This window comes from Marmota monax, unplaced genomic scaffold, assembly GCF_021218885.2.
Source record: "Marmota monax isolate L192 unplaced genomic scaffold, Marmota_monax_Labrador192_F-V1.1 WCK01_AAM20220418_F8-fsc00068, whole genome shotgun sequence".
Lineage (NCBI taxonomy): Eukaryota > Metazoa > Chordata > Mammalia > Rodentia > Sciuridae > Marmota > Marmota monax.
Window position 1 is genome coordinate 7,114,118 of NW_026692352.1, and position 19,317 is coordinate 7,133,434.

The 19,317-nt window shown below is 34.9% G+C and overlaps 1 protein-coding gene across 4 annotated transcripts in view; it reads left to right on the forward strand.

Annotated features, from left to right (window-relative positions):
• Positions 1 to 19,317, forward strand: part of Acer3 (alkaline ceramidase 3) — a 175,526-nt gene that overhangs the window by 141,724 nt on the left and 14,485 nt on the right. For all 4 annotated transcript variants that reach the window (XM_058578557.1, XM_046442038.2, XM_046442037.2 and 1 more), the window contains exon 7: positions 580 to 638. In XM_058578557.1, the coding sequence (XP_058434540.1) occupies positions 580 to 638 (59 nt within the window). The remainder of the gene's footprint in view (positions 1 to 579; positions 639 to 19,317) is intronic.

Consider the following 19,317-nt stretch of genomic DNA (forward strand, 5'->3'; position numbering starts at 1 on the left):
GCTGAAAGTGAAGCTAAAAAGGGAAAAAAGAAGCTAGGAAATGTGGGTTAAAAATGTACCATTTCTTCAAGTTTTGGCAGATATTTAAAATTTCATATAACATACATAAATAGAGCTGGAGATGTGGCTCAGTGGTTAAGCACCCCTGGATCCAATCCCCAATATATATATAAAAAAATTTAAATGAAAGAGAAAATTAAAATAGGCATAGGACTTCCAGTATTGGTTATTTATAATCATGTTCTTAGTTTTTCCTTGGAGATTAGCATGACTTAATTACCTACTTGCACGTCTTTAAAATGTAATGGGGGATGGGGATGTGCTGGGGTTGTGGTTCAGTAGTAGAGCACTTGCCTGGCTGTGTGAGGTACTGGGTTCAATTCTCAGCACCACCTATAAATAAATAAAATGCCAGGCATTGGAAAGACAAAGGTGAATAAAATATTTTGCCCTTGAAAAAATATAATGAAAGATAATAGATATTCACATTTAATTGGAAGAGCTATTTTGGAGGGCAAAATATACTTTCTTTGCCAAAGAATAATGATGATACTGATTTCATTTTTCTTTTCTGTCCAGGTCATGTATGGAATGTTGGTCTTTACATTAGTACTTCGATCTATTTATATTGTTACATGGTAAGTAGTTTGGATCATCAACCATAAATATATTCAGGCTTATGACAGTAAATCTATAGCCTACATTGAAATAAATCACAAAACCTAACTCCAGCAGAGATATTGATAGAAAACTGTAACCCAACATTATTATTGTATAAGAAATACTAGTTCTTCAGGAAATTGTTAATGGGCATCATGTGTAAACAAGAGTTCCAAAATTAAATCTGAGGAAAGCTGTAAATGATGGCATCTTTTGAAATTGTATATTGCTCACTAGGATATCAAAAACCTTGAAAAAATTCTACAGTAAAAAGAAAATGTTGTTTTTATCTTTCTCAAACTTATTTGATTAGGGAGCTCCTTTTATACAACACCTCTCAAGGAAAGATGTTAGTGTCACAAAGAAATAGCATTCCATGAAAGATAGTTTGGGAAATGGGCACAATCTTTAATAAGAGTTCAGTTCATGAAATTTTAATAAAAAACAACATTCATAAGAGTACCTTAAGTAAGTCCTGGCCATATAACATATACTCAGTAAATAAGTAAGAAATATGATTTGTGGATTTGTTCTCTTTTTGTTTTGTTTTCTTTTTTAAATAAACATTTCATGAGATAATTGTAGGAATACATATATTGCAGACATAATAGAGAGAGATACTCTATCACTTTATGAATTTCCTCCAGTGGTAACATCTTGCAGTACTATGGTATAACATCACAACCAGGATTTGCCATTAATTCAGTCAAGATACAAAACGTTTCCATCATCACAAGAATTCCTTTGTCGCCCTTTTATAATCACACTTACTTCTGTCACACACCCCACCCTATTCCTGTACTTAACCCTTGGTAATCATTAATCTGTCCTCCATTTTTGAAATTTCGGGAATGTTATATAAATGTAATCATATAGTATATAGCCTTTTGAGATTGTTTTTTGAACTCAGCATAATTCTATGGAGATTAATCCAAGTTGTTGAGTATATAAGTAGTTCATGCATTTTCATTGCTGTAATTCGACAATAGAGGTGTACCACAGTTTAACCATTCACCTGTTGAATATTGTCTAGATTGTTTCTAGTTTTAGGCTATCATAATTAAAGCTGTTATGAACATCTGTATATAGGTTTTCATGTGAACACAAGTGTTTATTTCTTCTGAAATAAAGGCCCAGAGTAGAATTGCTAGGAATTACATTTGGTGATTGTATGTTTAGTTTTTCTCAAAGCTGTTGAACTGTTTTCCAGAGTGTCTATACCAATTTTTCATTACCAACAACAATGTATGAGTGATGCAGTTTCCCTGCATCTTCACCAGCATTTAGTGTTAGTACCATTTTTTTTTTATTTTTATTTATTCTAATACCAATATCTTATGTTTTTAATTTGCATTTGCCTAACAGTTAATGATGTTAAATATACCTTCATATGCTTATTTGCCATCAGTATATGTGCTTCACTGACTTATCTATTCAAGTCTTTTCCCATTGCATGCTTATTTACAATAAGGATTAACAAAGATAGTTTCTCTTGCTAATTACAGTTGAGTGGGGGGTTTTTTGTTTTGTAAACATATTCTTTTTTTGTTAGAGCTTCATGGTTATACATAGTAGTTGGGTTTACCATTGAGTTTTGAAATTCCAGTTATTTGTCAAATATGTGGTTTGCAATTATTTCCTCTCAATCTGTACCTTGAATTTTTACCTTATTTACAGGGTTTTTTAATGAGCAAACATTTATTTTATTTTAATGAGTTCAAATTTTCAATTTCCCTTTTGCCAATCATGCTTTGGTGACAATTCTAAGAACTCTTTTCCTATCTGTAGATTTCAAAGATTTTCTCTTACGTTTTTATAAAAGACTGAATGGTTTTTCATTTCACATTTAAGTTCATAATTCATTTTGAGTTAATATTGTATAAGGTCTGAGACTTAAGTTGAATCTCTATTTTTTTACCCACGGATTCCAACTGGTCCAAGAAGATTGATTGAAAAAACTGTCCTTTCTCAATTGAATTGCTTTTACATCTTTGTCAAAAAGTATTTGGGTGGCTGGGCAGGGTGGCATTAAGAGATATATTAAACATGCATGTCAATTTGCAGAGTTGTTGGGCCTTTGAGTCCATGAACAGAGATTGTCCTTGATTTATTTAGATCTTCTTTTATCAACATTGTATAGAATTCTCATTTTTTAAAGCAATTATAAATGGTATTTATTTTTGTTTCATTTTGGGTTTTTTTGTTTGTGTACTGTGGTGCTTAGGGGTTGAGTCCAGGACCTTGTTCATGCTGGGCAAGTGCTCTACCACTGAAACACAACCCAAGCCCTATTCTGTATTCTGTTAATACAGTGGATTGCATTGATTGATTTTTCAAATACTGAACCAGCCTTACATTCTGTGACAAACTGCACTTAGTCATGGTGTATAATTTTTTCTTATATATTGCTGAATTTTATTTGTTAATATTCTATTAAGGATCTTGTGTCTAGATCATGAATGACATTGGTTCATGTTTGTATGTACTGTGATCCATTTTTGGTATCAGTATTACTAATTTCATTAAATGAATTGAGAAATGTTATTCCCTTATATTTTCTGGAAAAATTTGTGTAGAATTAGTGTTAATTTCTTTAAATGTTTGATATAATTCCCCACTGAAACCATCTGGGCCTGGAGATTTATATTTTGGGGCATTAAAAAAATTACAAATTCACCTTCCTTCATAGTTATGGGCTATCCAAAATGATCAATTTCATATTGGGTGAATTATGGTAGTTTGTGTTTTTGAGGCATTGGTCCCCTTCCTCTAAGATGTCAACATGTATGTGTATAGAGTTGGTTATAATAGTCTCTTATCTTCCTTTTAATGTCTGCAGGGTTTGTAGTAATACTCTGTTTCATCCCTCATTTTAGTGATATGTGTGTTTTCTCTCTCATGGTCAGTCTTTCTAGAAGTGTCTTAAATTGTATTGCTCCTTTAAAATATATATATTTTTTTGTTTGATTCCCCCCCCCCCCGCATTTTTTCAGTTTCATTGATTTCCACTCTTTATTTTATTCTACCTTTGCTTTTTGTGGGTTTGTTTAGCTCTTCTTTTTTTAAGTTTTTGGGGTAGAAATTTAAGTCATTGATTTCAGACTTCCCCTTTCCTAATGAGTTTCAGTATGCTATAAATTCCTCTCTTGCCACTGCTTGAGCTGAGTCTCACATTTCCTATGTTGTATTTTCGTTTTTATTCAGCTCAATGTGTTTTTTTTTTTTTAATTTCCTTGAGACTTTTTCTTGATCCATGGATTATTTAGAAGTGTAATATTTAGCATTCAAGTGTTTGGAGATTTTCTTGTTATCATTCTTCTTGTCTTCTAATTTTATTCCTTAGTAGTCAAGGAAGTATTCTGTATGTTTTCATTTCTTTTAAATTTTTCAGGCTATGCCAAAAATATTTATACCAACTGGAAAAGAATGTGTATTTTGTTGTTGAGTGAAATTTCCTATAAATGTTGATTAGATATCTGTTGTTTAATGTATCAGGTTTCCCCAAACTACCCTCAGGTTCAGTGGTTCACTAGAACTTACAAAATTCAGTAAAGTTGTTATACCCATAGTCATGATGTATTACCTAGAGATCAAACTGATATAGCATGGCTGAGGACCCCAAGCAAACAAAAACAAGTGTTCATTGTAAATCATATTATTAGCATAAGCTACCTGGCATAATCCAGTATGTCAGGTATGCAAAGACTTTTCATTTTTGTCTTTTTGGACAGGGGTTGAACATAAGGGTTCTTTACCACTGAGCTACATCCCCAGTTCTTTTTCTTTTTATTTATTTATTTATAATAATTTTATTTTACTTATTTATTTTTATGTGGTGCTGAGGATCAAACCCAGTGCCTCGCATGTGTTAGGCAAGCGCTCCACCACTGAGCCACAGCCCCAGTGCTGGGTCATGTTCTTTAATCTACTCTTTTTTTTTTAATATTTATTTTTCAACTTTGGGCGGACACAACATCTTTGTTTGTATGTGGTGCTGAGGATCGAACCCGGGCCGCACGCATGCCAGGCGAGCGCGCTACCGCTTGAGCCACATCCCCAGCCCCTTTAATCTACTCTTTCAGACTCTTTTAATTGGTGTGTTTAGATCATGTGCACTTATGTAATTATTATTATGTTGGGTCTTAGGTCTGCCATTTATCTATCTTTTGTTCTTTTTTTATATATATTTCCCTGTTTTCTTTTTCTCACCTTCCTACAATTTACTTAAAAACTTTGGATTTTCATTTTAGTGTATGTAGAGTATTTGTATTTCTTTTTGTATTGCTTTTTAGTGGTTGCTCACAGTATTATATGTACACACTTTGTCAGAGTCTAATGTTTCCATTAAAGTGCAGAAATCCTGCATCTCTTTTATGTACCTATACTTTCTATGCTTGTGTTTCCTCAGGCTGCCATAATAAAGTATTACAAGCTAGGTAGCTTTAAAAAAAATGAAATCTGTTGTCTCACAGTTCAGGAGGACAAAAGTCCAAAATGAAGATACCTCAGGGCCATGCTTCCTCTGAAACCATTAGGGGTGTGCTTCCTTACCTCTTCCTTGCTTCTGGTGGTTTTCTGGCAACTTGACTTACAGCTTCATAGCAGCAATTGCTACCTTTGCTATTACATGGTCTTCTCCCTGTGACTTCACATGACTTATCTTCCTATAAAAATATCAGCCACCTTGGAGAAAGAGCCTACCCTACTTCAGTATGACCTCATTTCATTTAATAATATCTGCAATGATCCAATTTACTAATAAGATCACATTCTGAGGTACTAGGGTTAGAAATTCAATAAATCTTTTGATGATGTTGGCCTGGGGGTCAGGGGACAATTGAAACCATCATTGTGTTAACAACCCTGTGGTTCTTATGTTCCAGCATAAGGGGCAGTGTGTAGGGAGACAAAATACCAAGCTGAATTTTAAAAAAAAAAAATTTACAGCTATGTGGTATCTATGAAGTAGGTGAGAATACAGTCTTCTTCGTGTCATTGCATGTAGTCAGACCTGTACCCTTTTTCATAGTTCTTCATGCAAAACGTCTTATCATGTTAGGTCTCCACCTCAAGGTGTGACCTTTTTTTAAAGTAACATAAAACTTTAAATATCTTATTGATAACAGGTCCAGTTATAGAACATTAAATTATATAAATAAATCTCCAATAAAATGTGTTATCTTTATAAGCCTAAAATTACCATACAGCTTTAGTTTAGAGAACCCCAGCTTGATGTAATGCTCTTTTAAAGCTTCTACCTTAAAGACTTGCATACCTAGAAGATTTGAACACATTTAATATACAAAGAGGAGTAATAGCATCACAAATACATTGATATTTTTATATTAGTCAAGTATACCTCTTAAAGAAATAACATATTCCAAAATAACAGTTGTTGTTTAACCACAGTTATATAATCCTTAATTCCTTAAAGATTACTTGCTCAAAAAAACAAAACTTAATAAACACAATGTTATAGGTAAATTAATGTTTTAAGAAATCCTTGTTCTTTTAACACATAGATTAAGTTTTGGTTGATATCAGTACATTAACATTTAACCTTAGGGGAAAAACCTTTAAATAGCTTTGATTGATTGTTTCATTTACATATGTAACCGACTTACATAGACCTTCTTTATCACTTATTTAAATCCTGTTATTTACTTCATCACGTAATACTTTTTTTTCCTTCTATTAAATATGGTTTCCATATTTAATAGAATGAACCATTTTAAATCACGTGAATTAAAGGTATTTGTATCCATGTATTTTCCTTTCCAGAAATACTTTCTTTTCTTTTTATTAAATATGGTTTCCATACCTAGAATCTTCTAATTTGTCTTTCCCATCTGTTAACCCTCTTTTCTACTTACAATCTGAAACAATCCTCAATAAATTTTTAAATTTTAGATAAATTATTTAATTTTAATAAAAAGAAATACTTTATATTATTTACAGTACTCTTAATTGAAACAATTGAAACTTTAGGCCTTTGAATATAGAAATCTTCTATAAACCTTTGTGTATAGAATCACATCTGTTTACCATTTCATGAAAACACAATCTTCAAGTATATAGAATTATACCTGTTGGGACTTAAAATTTTTAGTAACCTTTTTTCAGTGATGACAAAGCAACTTCCAACACTTTTTTTTTTCATTTACCAATTTATGAAAACATCAATAATGTTACCCAATGGAATTCAAGGAGTTAAGAGTACTTGATGATATATTTAACAGTTAGCATTTTAACTTTGTGAATTAATCATATGTCTAACAAACACATTTATGAGTAATCCCATGTCAAATCTATCTTACTTATTTTTACCAAGATACCAGACAAGTGTATTTAACAGTATTAGCCATTTCTTCCATGTTGAAGAAAAGTCTAGAGAAACAATGGATATTAGACATTTTATAGATACAACATTTTATTAGTTCTTTGACCACCTAGAGAGACTTGTGAGTTAAGTTTAATTTTAAATACATCTTTACTTTCATCTGTTTATCCAATTTAAATTGAACCATTTTAAATCACGTGAATTAAAGGTATTTGTATCCATTTTTAAATTGATGAGCACTTATTTTTAATCTGCCAATTTTGATATCATGTACATGACATATGGACCTACACACACATAGACAGACAACATAACACTCCATTGCAATCTTACAGATGTTTAAAAACTCCATAGTTGAAAAAAAAATAGGACTGGTCAGAAAAACATTAACCTAGGTGCATAGGACCAAAATTATGAGCTCAAAAAATATGGAACTTAAGAAAAAATGACCGGCTGATAACTAGTAAAGTACCATACAATTTACTTTCTGATTTAGTATAGTATGAGGCTTCTTCCATTTACATTTCAATGTAAGTTCTGACATAGGTCTGGAAGGAGCTGGGGAAAACTGCTATTCCCTAACCCTGCTCCCAAACTCGCCTGTGCTCCTCAGGTAGGATAGTGTTGGATAGGATCATGGAAAGTTAAATCATATTAATTGGGTTAGGTATTGGAATTCCTTAATGTACCCTGAAGGATTGATGGTGAAGGACCCTAGTCTCCTTTCGATTTGGGAGAGGTCACTAAAGGAGAAAGGGATGTGTACCCAGACAACTCCTTCCAACCCTACTGCTTCACAAAAGGGAAGCAGAGGTGTGAGCTGGGTATAGGGGGCCATGGGAGAGCAAAAACGAGTAGTGGGTGGACTGAAAGTAGGTGAGGGAAGTTCCAGAATAGTCAGATCAGAAGGTGGAGAACAGTAGGGAGGGAGTTCGTCAGCAAGGTTGAAGTCTGAGCTTTTGAGAAGGGTCCTGAGGTTGAGAGGAGAGGGTTTAAGAGCCAGCAGAACCTGAGCCAGAGAACAGGAAGAGCAGAGGAACGATTTGGAATGAAGGAAAGAGAAGGCCTGAGAATGGGGGGATTTCTTTCCATTTTCTCGAATGCTCACAATAATTGAAAAGATCCCTAATAATATTGGGATCTAGACTGCCATTAAGTGGCCATTTAGAGTCATTATCCAAAGGATATTGAGGCCAGATCTGATTGCACAAGTGGATAAGTTTTGGGGGTTTTAGGTCCAGAGTGAGAGAGAGAGACCCTAGGTTAGCCAGGAGGCAGCCTAGAGGACTATGGGAGGGAATGGATAAGGAGCCATCTATGGTGAGATATAGGAGGTGAGTTTAGAGGTGGGGTATCCCCCAGTCTGTAGTATCACCCAGTTGAGAAGACAGTTATGCTTAGGAGGTCATTACTACCACTGGGTAAGTGTCAAGGGCAGGGCCCATAGAGGCACTTGGGCACCCAGCTGGGACTTATGTAGGGGCAGAAGCTGTAGAGATTTATCCAAAACTGAGAGGTCTCACCAGGAACAATTCCCAATCACCCTCTGTGATTTTTTTCTCAAAACCCAGGACCCAAATAAAAGACGACCTATAGACTTAGTCAACAGTAAGGATCATCCTTAGCTTTGAAAGCTGTGGCTGGGGGTATCCCTGACCACAAAATAACCCTGGGAGTGCCGGACAATCAATCACTTCCCCGGACCGTAGGTTGTTTAGGTCGACCGGAAACAGGGGTCTTACCAGAAATGTCCGGTGGTAGGTGCAGAGAATGCCTTTGGCATGGTCCCACGATGGAATCCAGATTGGGCCCAGGGATGCTTAGTGACCCTCAAAGAGGGGAATGGGCACATTGGGGAACCCAGTCCCAGGTTTTGGCACCAAAATGAAGGGAAAGCAAGGAATGAAAGACTGATAAGCAAGAAATGAAAGACAGAGACCAGGCAAAGATATACATGAGAGTTTATTTGTCAGAGCTGACAAATAAAGGCTGTCTCTCTATAGGAGAGAGAGGCAAGATGTGTGCCTCTTACTATGCTAATAAAGAAAATGTTATTATAGGGTGTTCTAGTAACTCTTCTATGCATGCATTCACCCCTTGACATCTGGAATTTGCCCTTATCATCCCATATTTTTACTCTTTCCATTTTCTTCCTCCCTGCTGTTCCAAAATTTCGCTTTCATCGGTTCCTTTCTATTCAGATAATTTCCTGTAGTCATTCTTTTAGGATAGATCTGCTGGCAGTATATTCTCTTAACTTACCTTTGCTAGAGAATGTCTTGATATTTACTTATTCTTGAAGGACATACTCACTAAATATACAATTCTGGGTTGACAGTTCTTTCCTTTCAGAACTTGAAAAATGCTGTGCGTCTTTCTTTTGACTTTAAAGTTTCCAATGAGAAATCCTGTATTATTGAACGGAGTTGCTGGCTTCTTTAGTTCTAAATCTGAAATATCTTGGTAAAAAGAAAACACATGGTGCATGAACCTGGAGTAAGCTGGATATCACATGTTCTCACTTGCATGTGAAATTTTAAAAAGTGGAACTCAGAAATATAGAGTAAAATGGTGGCTACCAGAGGCTAAGTGGGGAGAGGGAAAGAATGAGGACAGGTTGATGAACGGATGCAAGTTTTCATTTTAGACAGGAGAAATAAGTTTTTGAGATGCATTGCCCAGCAGTGCCAATGGTTGGTAATAATGTGTATTTCAAAATAGCTAAGAGAGCCAAGCTCAGGTGGCATATGGCTGTAATCCAAGTACTCCAGAGGTTGAGGTAGGAGGATCACAGGTTCAGAGCCAGCCTCAGTGACTTACCAAGACCCTGTTTCAAAATAAAAAATTAAAAGGGCTGGGGATGTAGCTCCCTGTTAGAAAGCACTTGGGTTCAATCCCCAGTACCACCAACAATACACAAAAACCTGAGAGTAAATATCTTACCACAAAAAAAAGGTGAAGTGATGTGTATGTTAATTAGCTTGATTTTATTTCACCTTGTATATGTATATCAGAACATCATATTATACCCCACAAAAACATGCAGTTGTGATTTTATTTTTTATTTATTTATTTTGGAACTGACTATCGAACCCAGGGGTGCAAAATACTGAGCTACATCCCTAGCCCTTTTTATTGTTTTAAACAGCATCTTGATAAGTTGCTGAGACTGCCCTTGAATTTGCAGTCCTCCTGTCTCAGCATTCTCGAGTCTAGGATTACAGGTGTACTTTACTGCGCCCAGCTTCAATTGTGATTTTTTAATTTAAAATAATATTAACTTCAAAAGGAAATTCACTACTGTATCATTTCTCAGATTTCAAGGTCCCTAGTTAGTCTGCCTACTTCTACTTCTCTTTTCATGTTTGTTTTCTATATAATATCAGGGTTTTTGTTCTACTTAGTGGAAAGAAAGGAAAAAGATGTATCTACTACATATTTCTGGAACCAGAAGTTCCCGGTTTATTCTGTTTTTAATCTGGGCACATGGGAAATGTAAAGAAGCATAAAACACAGTTCTTGGCTTAAATCAAGTCTGATGGAAGGGATACCAGTACTTTTAATAATCCAAATGATAGACCTTTAGAAAGTACTTAACAGGGCTGGAGATGTAGCTCAGTAGTAGAGCATTTGCCTATCATGCACAAGGCCCTGGATTTAAGACCCAGCTCTGAAAAAAAAAAAATGAATAGGTACTTTAACAATGGCAAGCCTATGAAATAAAAATATCTTTCTTTCATCTGCTTTGCCAAAGCTTCTTTCTTATATATCTGTTTGGTGATCATTCCACTTAGCAGTGTTCCTTGTTGTTCATCTGTCTGCCCAACTATGTTGTGAGCTTCTTAAAGTCTTAGTTAACTTGGTAATCCCTGGAACCCAGGATTGTGCTTATCCATGAAAGTTCTTAATATCAAATTGAAACTCAGAAACTTCTGGGTTTTTTTTAATATGTCTGATAAAATATCTGAAAATTCCTTTTATAACAAAACACTTAGAAATTCTGGATAATTTAAAATACAGCACACACCCTGTAACAGTCTAGCTGAGCTCAAAGAAACAAGGAAAATTCCAAAATATCAAATCCAAAGAAGGAACTGCAAACTAAAGTGACAAATGAGTGCTTAGATCATCATCAATTTGAAGGCATTTGATACCAGGAGACCAGAGCCTTCAGTTTCCGTAACCTCAAAATAGACAAAACTTTTGGCATGGTAAAGATTGCAGTTGGAACTGTTTCCCCATCACCTTGCACACATACACATAAAACCAGAACCATCAAAGAAGTACATGGTAGGTAAAAGACTGCTCCTCACCCAATTTTTTCCCCCTTCAGTAAGAAGGTAACATGGAAATCTCTTTTTCAGGTATGGGGGAAATATACCGTTGAGACGCCACCATGCCTCTTCTCCTTATAGATGCCAAACAGTTTTTCAGATTAACTCCAATTTCCACATTACTACATGCCTCTCCAACTTGAGCAGCCTAGTCCTTATTCTGTGTGGAATTTGCAAAAGAACAGAATATCAGTGGTACCCTCTTTCTGGAATATTCATTTTATTGTGAATTTGGAAGAAACATTTCTAAGCAATTTCTAAGAACTGGCTTCTCTCCCCAACAATGGGGCAGAAAATCAGAGGCGAACTCAGCCTCAGTAAATGGCCTCGAGAGTATACTTGGAGGACTTGGGAATACATGAGGCCCTGGGTTTGGTCCCTAGTAATAAAAAGAAAGAAGGAGAAAATGCAAATAATCAATGAACTAAAAGAAAATTAGGTCAAGTTATGGGAGATTATTAAATATGATAAAATTGAAAGGCAAGATATGATATAATCAAAGAAATTCTAGCATAAAAAATAAAATCATTGAAATTAAAAACTAAGTGGATAAGTTAAAAGTAGATTGATACAGCTAAAGAATGAATTAATACATTGGAAGACAAGTCTACAGAAATAAATCAGAAAACATCACAGGAATAATTTATGTCTAATTGTTTTTCCAATTTAAAAAAAAAAAATAGTAAAATAGAGGGAGGAAGAGATATCCAAAAAGATAATAGGTGAAAAATTTCTATAATTGATAAAAGACAAGACTACATAGCTTCAAGAACAACAGCAAATTTTAATCAGGATAAATAAAAGGAAATCTTTCTCAGGTGCAGCAGATATAAAAGATCAGCTCACTCAGTATCATTCTAAATATCTTCAAGTATGCCATCCTGTGCAGTAGGTGCTAAAATGTTTAAAGCTATATTTTCCATATTTCTTTTGTGCAGGTAAGTTTCCAGATAGCATTCAGATTCTGCCAATCACATATATTCACATGAGACTCAAATTCAGTGAGGGGAAAAAAGTAGTACTATGTAAGTCATCTATGTATGGTTTAGATCTAGAATGTGTTTCATGATTAAAGTAAACACATATGATTGCAGCTACTCGATCTGTGAATTATTCTAAGATAGAGGGATGCTGGATGTAGCAGTTAGTCCAGTGGCTTCCCAATTCTTCACCTTCCTAATTGTGACAAGAAAAGCAGTTCAGTTTGCAAGATTTTTATGTGGTAATGGTCACAAGTCATTCCTGGAGAGACCTACGTTTTGCTCACTTAGCATTTTTCTTGAAATTGAAAGTATAAAATTATTTTTTGCTTAAAAATAAAGTTGTTTATTATTTAATGCTTATAGAAAAAGCATACTGATAATGATGAAATCCCAAAACAAAAATCTTAAAAGACTCCAGAAATAGAAGACATATTATGGGCTGGAGACATAACTCAGTGTAGAGCACTTGCCTAACATGCACAGGCCCTGGGTTTGATCCACAGCAATGGGGGCGGGGGGGGGGGAACATATTACTAACAAAGGAATAATAGTTGGTCCATAGCAGACATAATGAATAGCAGCAATGGAAATCAAAACACAATGGACTGTTATCTCCTAAATACTGAAATAAAGTAATCATTGGCTTGAAATTCTATATCAAAATATCTTTCAAGAATAGGGTAAGGTTGGGCTGGGGTTGTGCTCGCCTAGCATTCATGAAAAACTGGGTTTGATCCTCAGCACCACACAAAAATAATAAAGATATTGTGTCCATCTAAAACTAAAAAATAGATACTAAAAAGAAAATAAGATAGGGTAAGGTAAAGACATTAGAGACAAATAAAATGGAAGAAGTTTGCCAGTGCAGTAGTTCCCCCTTTAACCATGATTTTGCATTCCATAGCAAACCACAATCCAAAAATGTTAAGTGGGAATTTCCAGAAATAAACAATTTTTATTTCAAGTTTTAAATTACACACCATTCTGAGTAGCATGATGAAATCCAACTCCATCCCTTCTGAATATCAATTAGCCTTTTGTCCAGCGTATCCACACTGAATACACTACCCTCTTGTTAGTCACTTAGTAATCATCTTTATTATCAGATCAGCTCAGCTGTCCAGGTATCTCAGAGTTTGTGATCAAGTAACCTTTATTTTACTTACTAATGGCCCTGAAGTGCAAGAATAGTGTTGCTGGCAGTTTAGATATACCAAAGAGAAGCCATTAAGTACTTCCTTGAAGTGAAAAGGAGACAGTTCTCAATAAGGAAAAGAAAAAAATTTGCATGCTGTAGTTGCTAAGATCTAAAGAACAAATTTTCTATCTATTAAATTGAGAGGAAAGAAAAAGAAATTCTAATTTTGCTGTCACTTCAAACTGCAAAAGTTACAGCCATAATGCAATAGTTAAATGAAATAAATGCTTAGTTAAGATGGAAAAGGCACTATATCTGAATATGTATACATGTATATGAAAAAACATATCATATAGAGTTTGATAGTATCCAAAAGCTTGGGCATCCCCTGGGAGCCTTGAAACCCTGCAGATAAGGGGGGCTTACTGTACATCTCACTAAAAGACCTTCAAAAAGATATTGTAAATTTAGGCGCAAGAACTGAGGTGCAAAAAAGAGCAGTAAAAATGACAAATATTTCAACAAATATTGTGACTTCTTAAAATACTAATGTATAATTTGAGAGATTGAAAATGTACAAAATAGGGACTGGGGCTGTAGCTCAGTGGTAAAGTGTTTGCCTCACATGTGTGAGACACTGGGTTCGATCCTCAGCACCACATAAAAAAATAAATATACTATATGTGAAAAGAAAAAGAAAATGTACAAAATGTAACTAAAATGGTAAGAGAAATAACATGTAAGATAGAAGAGGATAATCAATTATGTAATTTCTAAGGTCCTAGTCATTTCATTTTTACATGTGTGCTTTCAGTAACTACTAAAAATAGTAATTGATTTTACAATAATCTTCCAGAAGCATGGAAGAGGACTCCCCCATTCCAGTACTAGGAATAGAACTCAGTTTTCAATCTACCATTGAATTACATCACCAGCCCTTATTATTTTGGGACAGAGTCTCCCTATGTTGTCCTGTCTGGCTTCAAGCTTGCAATCGTCCTGCCTCAGCCGCCCTCAACATACCAGGCAGTAAATAGGATTCTTAAAACTAAATCCAAAAGAACCTGGTGCAATGGCGCATACCTGTAATCCCAGCAGCAGGGGAGGCTCAGGCAAGAGGATCAAAAATTCAAAGACAGCCTCAGCAAACTTAGAGAGGCCCTAAGCAATTTAGCAAGACCCTGTCTCAAAATAAAAAAAAAAATAAAAAGGGCTGAGTAATTCATTGGTTAAGTGCCCCTGGATTTAATCCCTAGTATCAAAAAGGAAAAAAAGAAAGTGGTACTGGAAATTTTAATAATAGACAAAATTTCAAGACATTGTTTAAAACAAATGTGTTCTCTATATTAGTAATAAAAATTCAGTTTACCAGAAAAAATGGCAATCCTAAGCTTTTTCAGAAATTTTTAAGTAAAAATTGAAAAATTACAAAGAAAGATAGTGCTCCATCATGCAGGTATTTTAACACAGTAATTTAGTAACTCAGACCAAAAAATTGAATAAAGCTATAGATAAAATTTCAGTAATACATAACAAAATGATCTAGTACTCTCGGCAATTAAAGAATGCAGTCTTCTCAAGCATGTATGAAACAAGTTCTCAATCTACCACATTTTATCTTTAGAGCAAGGCTCAAAAAACTTTAAAGAATTAGTATCATGTAGAACATGTTCTCTGGGTATAGTGCAACTAGTTTAAGTAAAACAGAATTAATTAAAATAGCCCAAAGTCTTGCAAACTTAAAACCATACTTCCAGCCAGGTGCAGTAGCACAGAACCCATATTCCCAGCTATTCAGAATACTGGGGCAAGAGAATCCCTTAAAGCCAGGAGTACAGGGCCATCCTGGGCAAGATAGCCTGGCCCCCTCCCAAAAAAGGAAAGGGGGGATACTCATGAGTAAAAAAGGAATTATATTATATTGGGGGTGGGCTAGCCATGTATCTTAGTGGTGGAATACTTGCCTAGCATGTACAAGGCCTGAGTTTGATCCCTAGCATGGGTTTATAGGGAGTATACTTAGAATGGAATTATAATGAAAATACTACAAATCAAAATAGAATGTAGCTAAGGTGGTTATTTGAAGGAAATTTTTAATCTTAGATGTTTGCATTAGAAATAGACATGTTGAAAAATAATTAACTGAGCAATCAACTTCAAGAATTAGAAAACAACAGTAAACCTGAAGAGAAATGAAGAATGGAAAAAATAAAAGACAGAGTGTATCTTGAAAATCACCCAGTGTCTCATTTTGCTTCTTTAAAAATTCTACCAAGAGAAGATTCTGTAAAATTGGGCTATGATCACCTTTTTAGTCTCCTTTTTTTGGACTCTTAAAAAATGAGTCTAGGATTATAGCCAGGTGCAGTGATGCACACCTGTAATCCCAATGACTGTTGGGGCTGAGGCAGGAGGATGACAAGTTTGAGGCCAGCCTGGGCAACTTAACAAGACCCTGTCAAAACTTCCTGGGTTTGATCTAGGTAACACACACACACACACACACACACACACACACAGAGTGAAGAGATAGTACCACACATATGATAAATGCATCTAATATGAAAAAGTCCAAAACAGATAATAATGAAAAACTAAACTTGAAGGAATAAATTAATGCAGAAAGGAGAAAATTTCAAATAAAAATAAATATCATTAATTCATTAATATTCCCCAAGATAATATACCTATGATTCAAGAGTAGGGTACTATAAAAAGGAAACAGAATCCAAAAAATGTTAAAATTTTAAAATATGATAAAATGAAAAAGTGAACTTTTTGAGAAATCCAGTTAAAGAATCCACTCTGAGTATGGACAAAAAAAGAGAAAGAAATGAAAAATAGAAGAGATTCCAAGGGAATATTATTGAATAGATAATGGTGAACCAGAATAGAAGAACTAACGTTAAGGGCAGAGGGAATAAGCCAGACACAGTGACTCAGATCTGTAATCCCAGCTACTCGGGAGGCTGAGGCAGGAGGATCACAAATTTGAGGAGAGCCTAAGCAACTTAGCAAGATCCTGTCTCAAAATGTTTTTTTAAAAAAAGGGGTTTGGAATCCAGCTCCATGACAGAGTGCTTGCCTAGCATGTACAAGCCCTTGAGTTCAATTCCCAATACTATAAAAAGTGGGGGGGAGGGGAGACAAGTCAGACAAAATGATAGAGAGAAAATCACCAAAATAATTCAAGAAAAAAATCCTATAATTGAAGGGCATGAGTTATTAGAATGAAAGAGCCCACTGAATAACCAAGCACAGTGGATGAAAATAGATCCATGTCAGTTTCAGAATAATAAGGAAGATTCAACAAGTTTATAGAACTGGGGAGCAGGTAGACATACAAAGGAGGATTATAAATCATAATGACTTTGGACTTGCTAAAGCAACATTAGAAACTAGAAGACAGTAGATCAGTACCCTCAAATTTCTGAAGAAAAATGATTTATAACTGAGAATTCTATAACCAACCAATCAATAAAATACGGAGAAAATATTTTTTATGGATTAAAAGTTCTCAAAACTTGAATCCAATAAACGTTGCTCTGGAACATGCTCCTATTTTGGAGAATGTTTTTCACCAAAATGAGAGTAAAAACAATAAGGAAGAAGGTATTGGATTCAAAACAGGAGCTTCAACCCAAGAGATGGTGAGGGTAGTTCCCAAAGTGAAAGTGAAGGGAAAGGACTTTTCAGAGAATAGCTATACACCAGACAAGCAGCCAGTCCAGAATGAAACAGTGTAACTCCAAACATAGATATTTTGAGGCCTTCTTATTTCACACTCTTGCACTTGACAATGTATGGGTAGAATGTTCCTAGAATCATACCTGTACTTAGCTTGCATGGACCATGTGCTGATAAAGTTCTTGCTCTCTCCTCCGTGCCCTGCTACCTGGATAACCAAAGACAATTCATTTCACCCCACAGAAGAATTTTGCTTTGAACTACTCCTGAGAGCTGAAGATTGTCCATGGTAAGTAAGTTTAGAAGCAAAAAAAAAAAACAAAAACAAAAACCAGCACTCTACTCCCTCCTAATCATATTCCTGTCACATTTCCACACCTAGCACAAACTGCTACCCTGCCAGATACCTTCTCTGAATGAGCCCCATTTCCTGGGACTCATTCTTGTCTTTCCCAAATGTGGACTGTAATAAACTCTGAAAAGCTGAAATCTGTGATTCTCTTATAAACTCATCTTCTCTTGAGAACCTTCATCCAACAGGAGAGTAGTGCCCTTTACATACATTGCCAGGTTTGTGCTTTCCTTCTGGATTTTTAAATCACCTTTTTATTCACTTGTATATGAATATCTATAGTTAAAATAACAAAATAGTTGAAAAAAATCTATTATTGCTGTTCAAAATGTTTTAAAAATAAAGGAAATTTTTTAAAGGGGGGAAAGACTATTAATAAGAGGCTATTTGATGACATATAACACTTGAATATTTTATGCCTCATTCTGTTTATCAGTTCTAGCAATCTGTATAAATGTATTTTAGAACTGATAAACAGTGAACTTAAATTTATCTTTGATAAGAATACATGCTGGCTGAGGATATCGCTCAGTTGGCAGAGTGCTTGCCTTGCATACACAAGGCCCTGGGTTCAGTCCCCAGCACCACACACACACACAAAAAGGAACACATGCCATTGTACATTCAGATATTATTTAAATTTGCAAACACACTGTTCTATATGTAAGGTACTATATGTAAAACTGTTTATTCAAACTGTTCTACATATTCCAAAAAGTAAAAATAAAGGGGGAAAAACTGCATGATGGTATCGGTAGATTTACAGAAAGCATTCTGTAAAATTCAACATCTTGTTTATTATCTGAAAATAAATAATAAACAAAAGACCTTACAAACTAGTGATAAAATCATTTTTTCCATGGGAAAGCACTTGCTTAATATACACAAGGCCCTGGGTTCAATCCCAGCACCACAAAGAAGGAGGATTTCTTACCTTATAAACTCTACGGTATATAACACACTTAGTCATGATACACTTTTTGAAATTTCTTTGAGCCAGTCATGGTGACACATGCCTATAATCCTAGCAACTAGGGAGGCTGAGGCAGGATTACATGTTTAAGGCCAGCCTCAGCAACTTAGTGAGACCCTGTCTCAAAGTAAAAAATGAAAAAGGCTTGGGACGTAGCCCAGTGGGAAAGTGCCACTGAGTTCAATTCCCAGTGTGTGTGTGTGTGGGGGGGGGGGGTTCCTTGAAAATCAAGAATAAAATAAGGATATTATGCTAATACCATGTCTACTCAGCATTATGCTGATGGAAGTCCTATCCATTGTGGTATTTATGGCAACATGATTGTGTTCAGAAAATATTAAAGAACATGCACCAAAAAACTACTAGCAGTAATAAGTGAAATTTTTACAGTCATTCAAACAAAAAATCATTTTCTATATACTAGCACTGAATAAATAGAAAACAAAATTTTTTAAAGTAAAATTTATAACAACATCAAATATTTAGGGTTAAATTATGTGCATGATCTGTACATTGAAAACTATACAGGTTTTTGCTAAGAGATTTATTTCTTAGCAAAAAATACTTCACTCAATATTGTCAATTCTTCCAAATTTATTTGTATGTTCAATATAATGAAAATCTGATTCTGACATTTACATGGGATTCAAAAGATCTAGAATTACCAAACAGCATTGAAAAAGAAAAACAAAGATGGTTAGGACTGGGTGTGTAGCTCAGTAATAGAGCACATTCAGCATGCATAAGCCCTAGGTTCCAACTCCAGCACCAAAGAAAAAGAGGACTTAACACCACTTGATTTACTTCTACACCAATAAAGACAATATTGCATTGGTGGTGAGGATGAAAT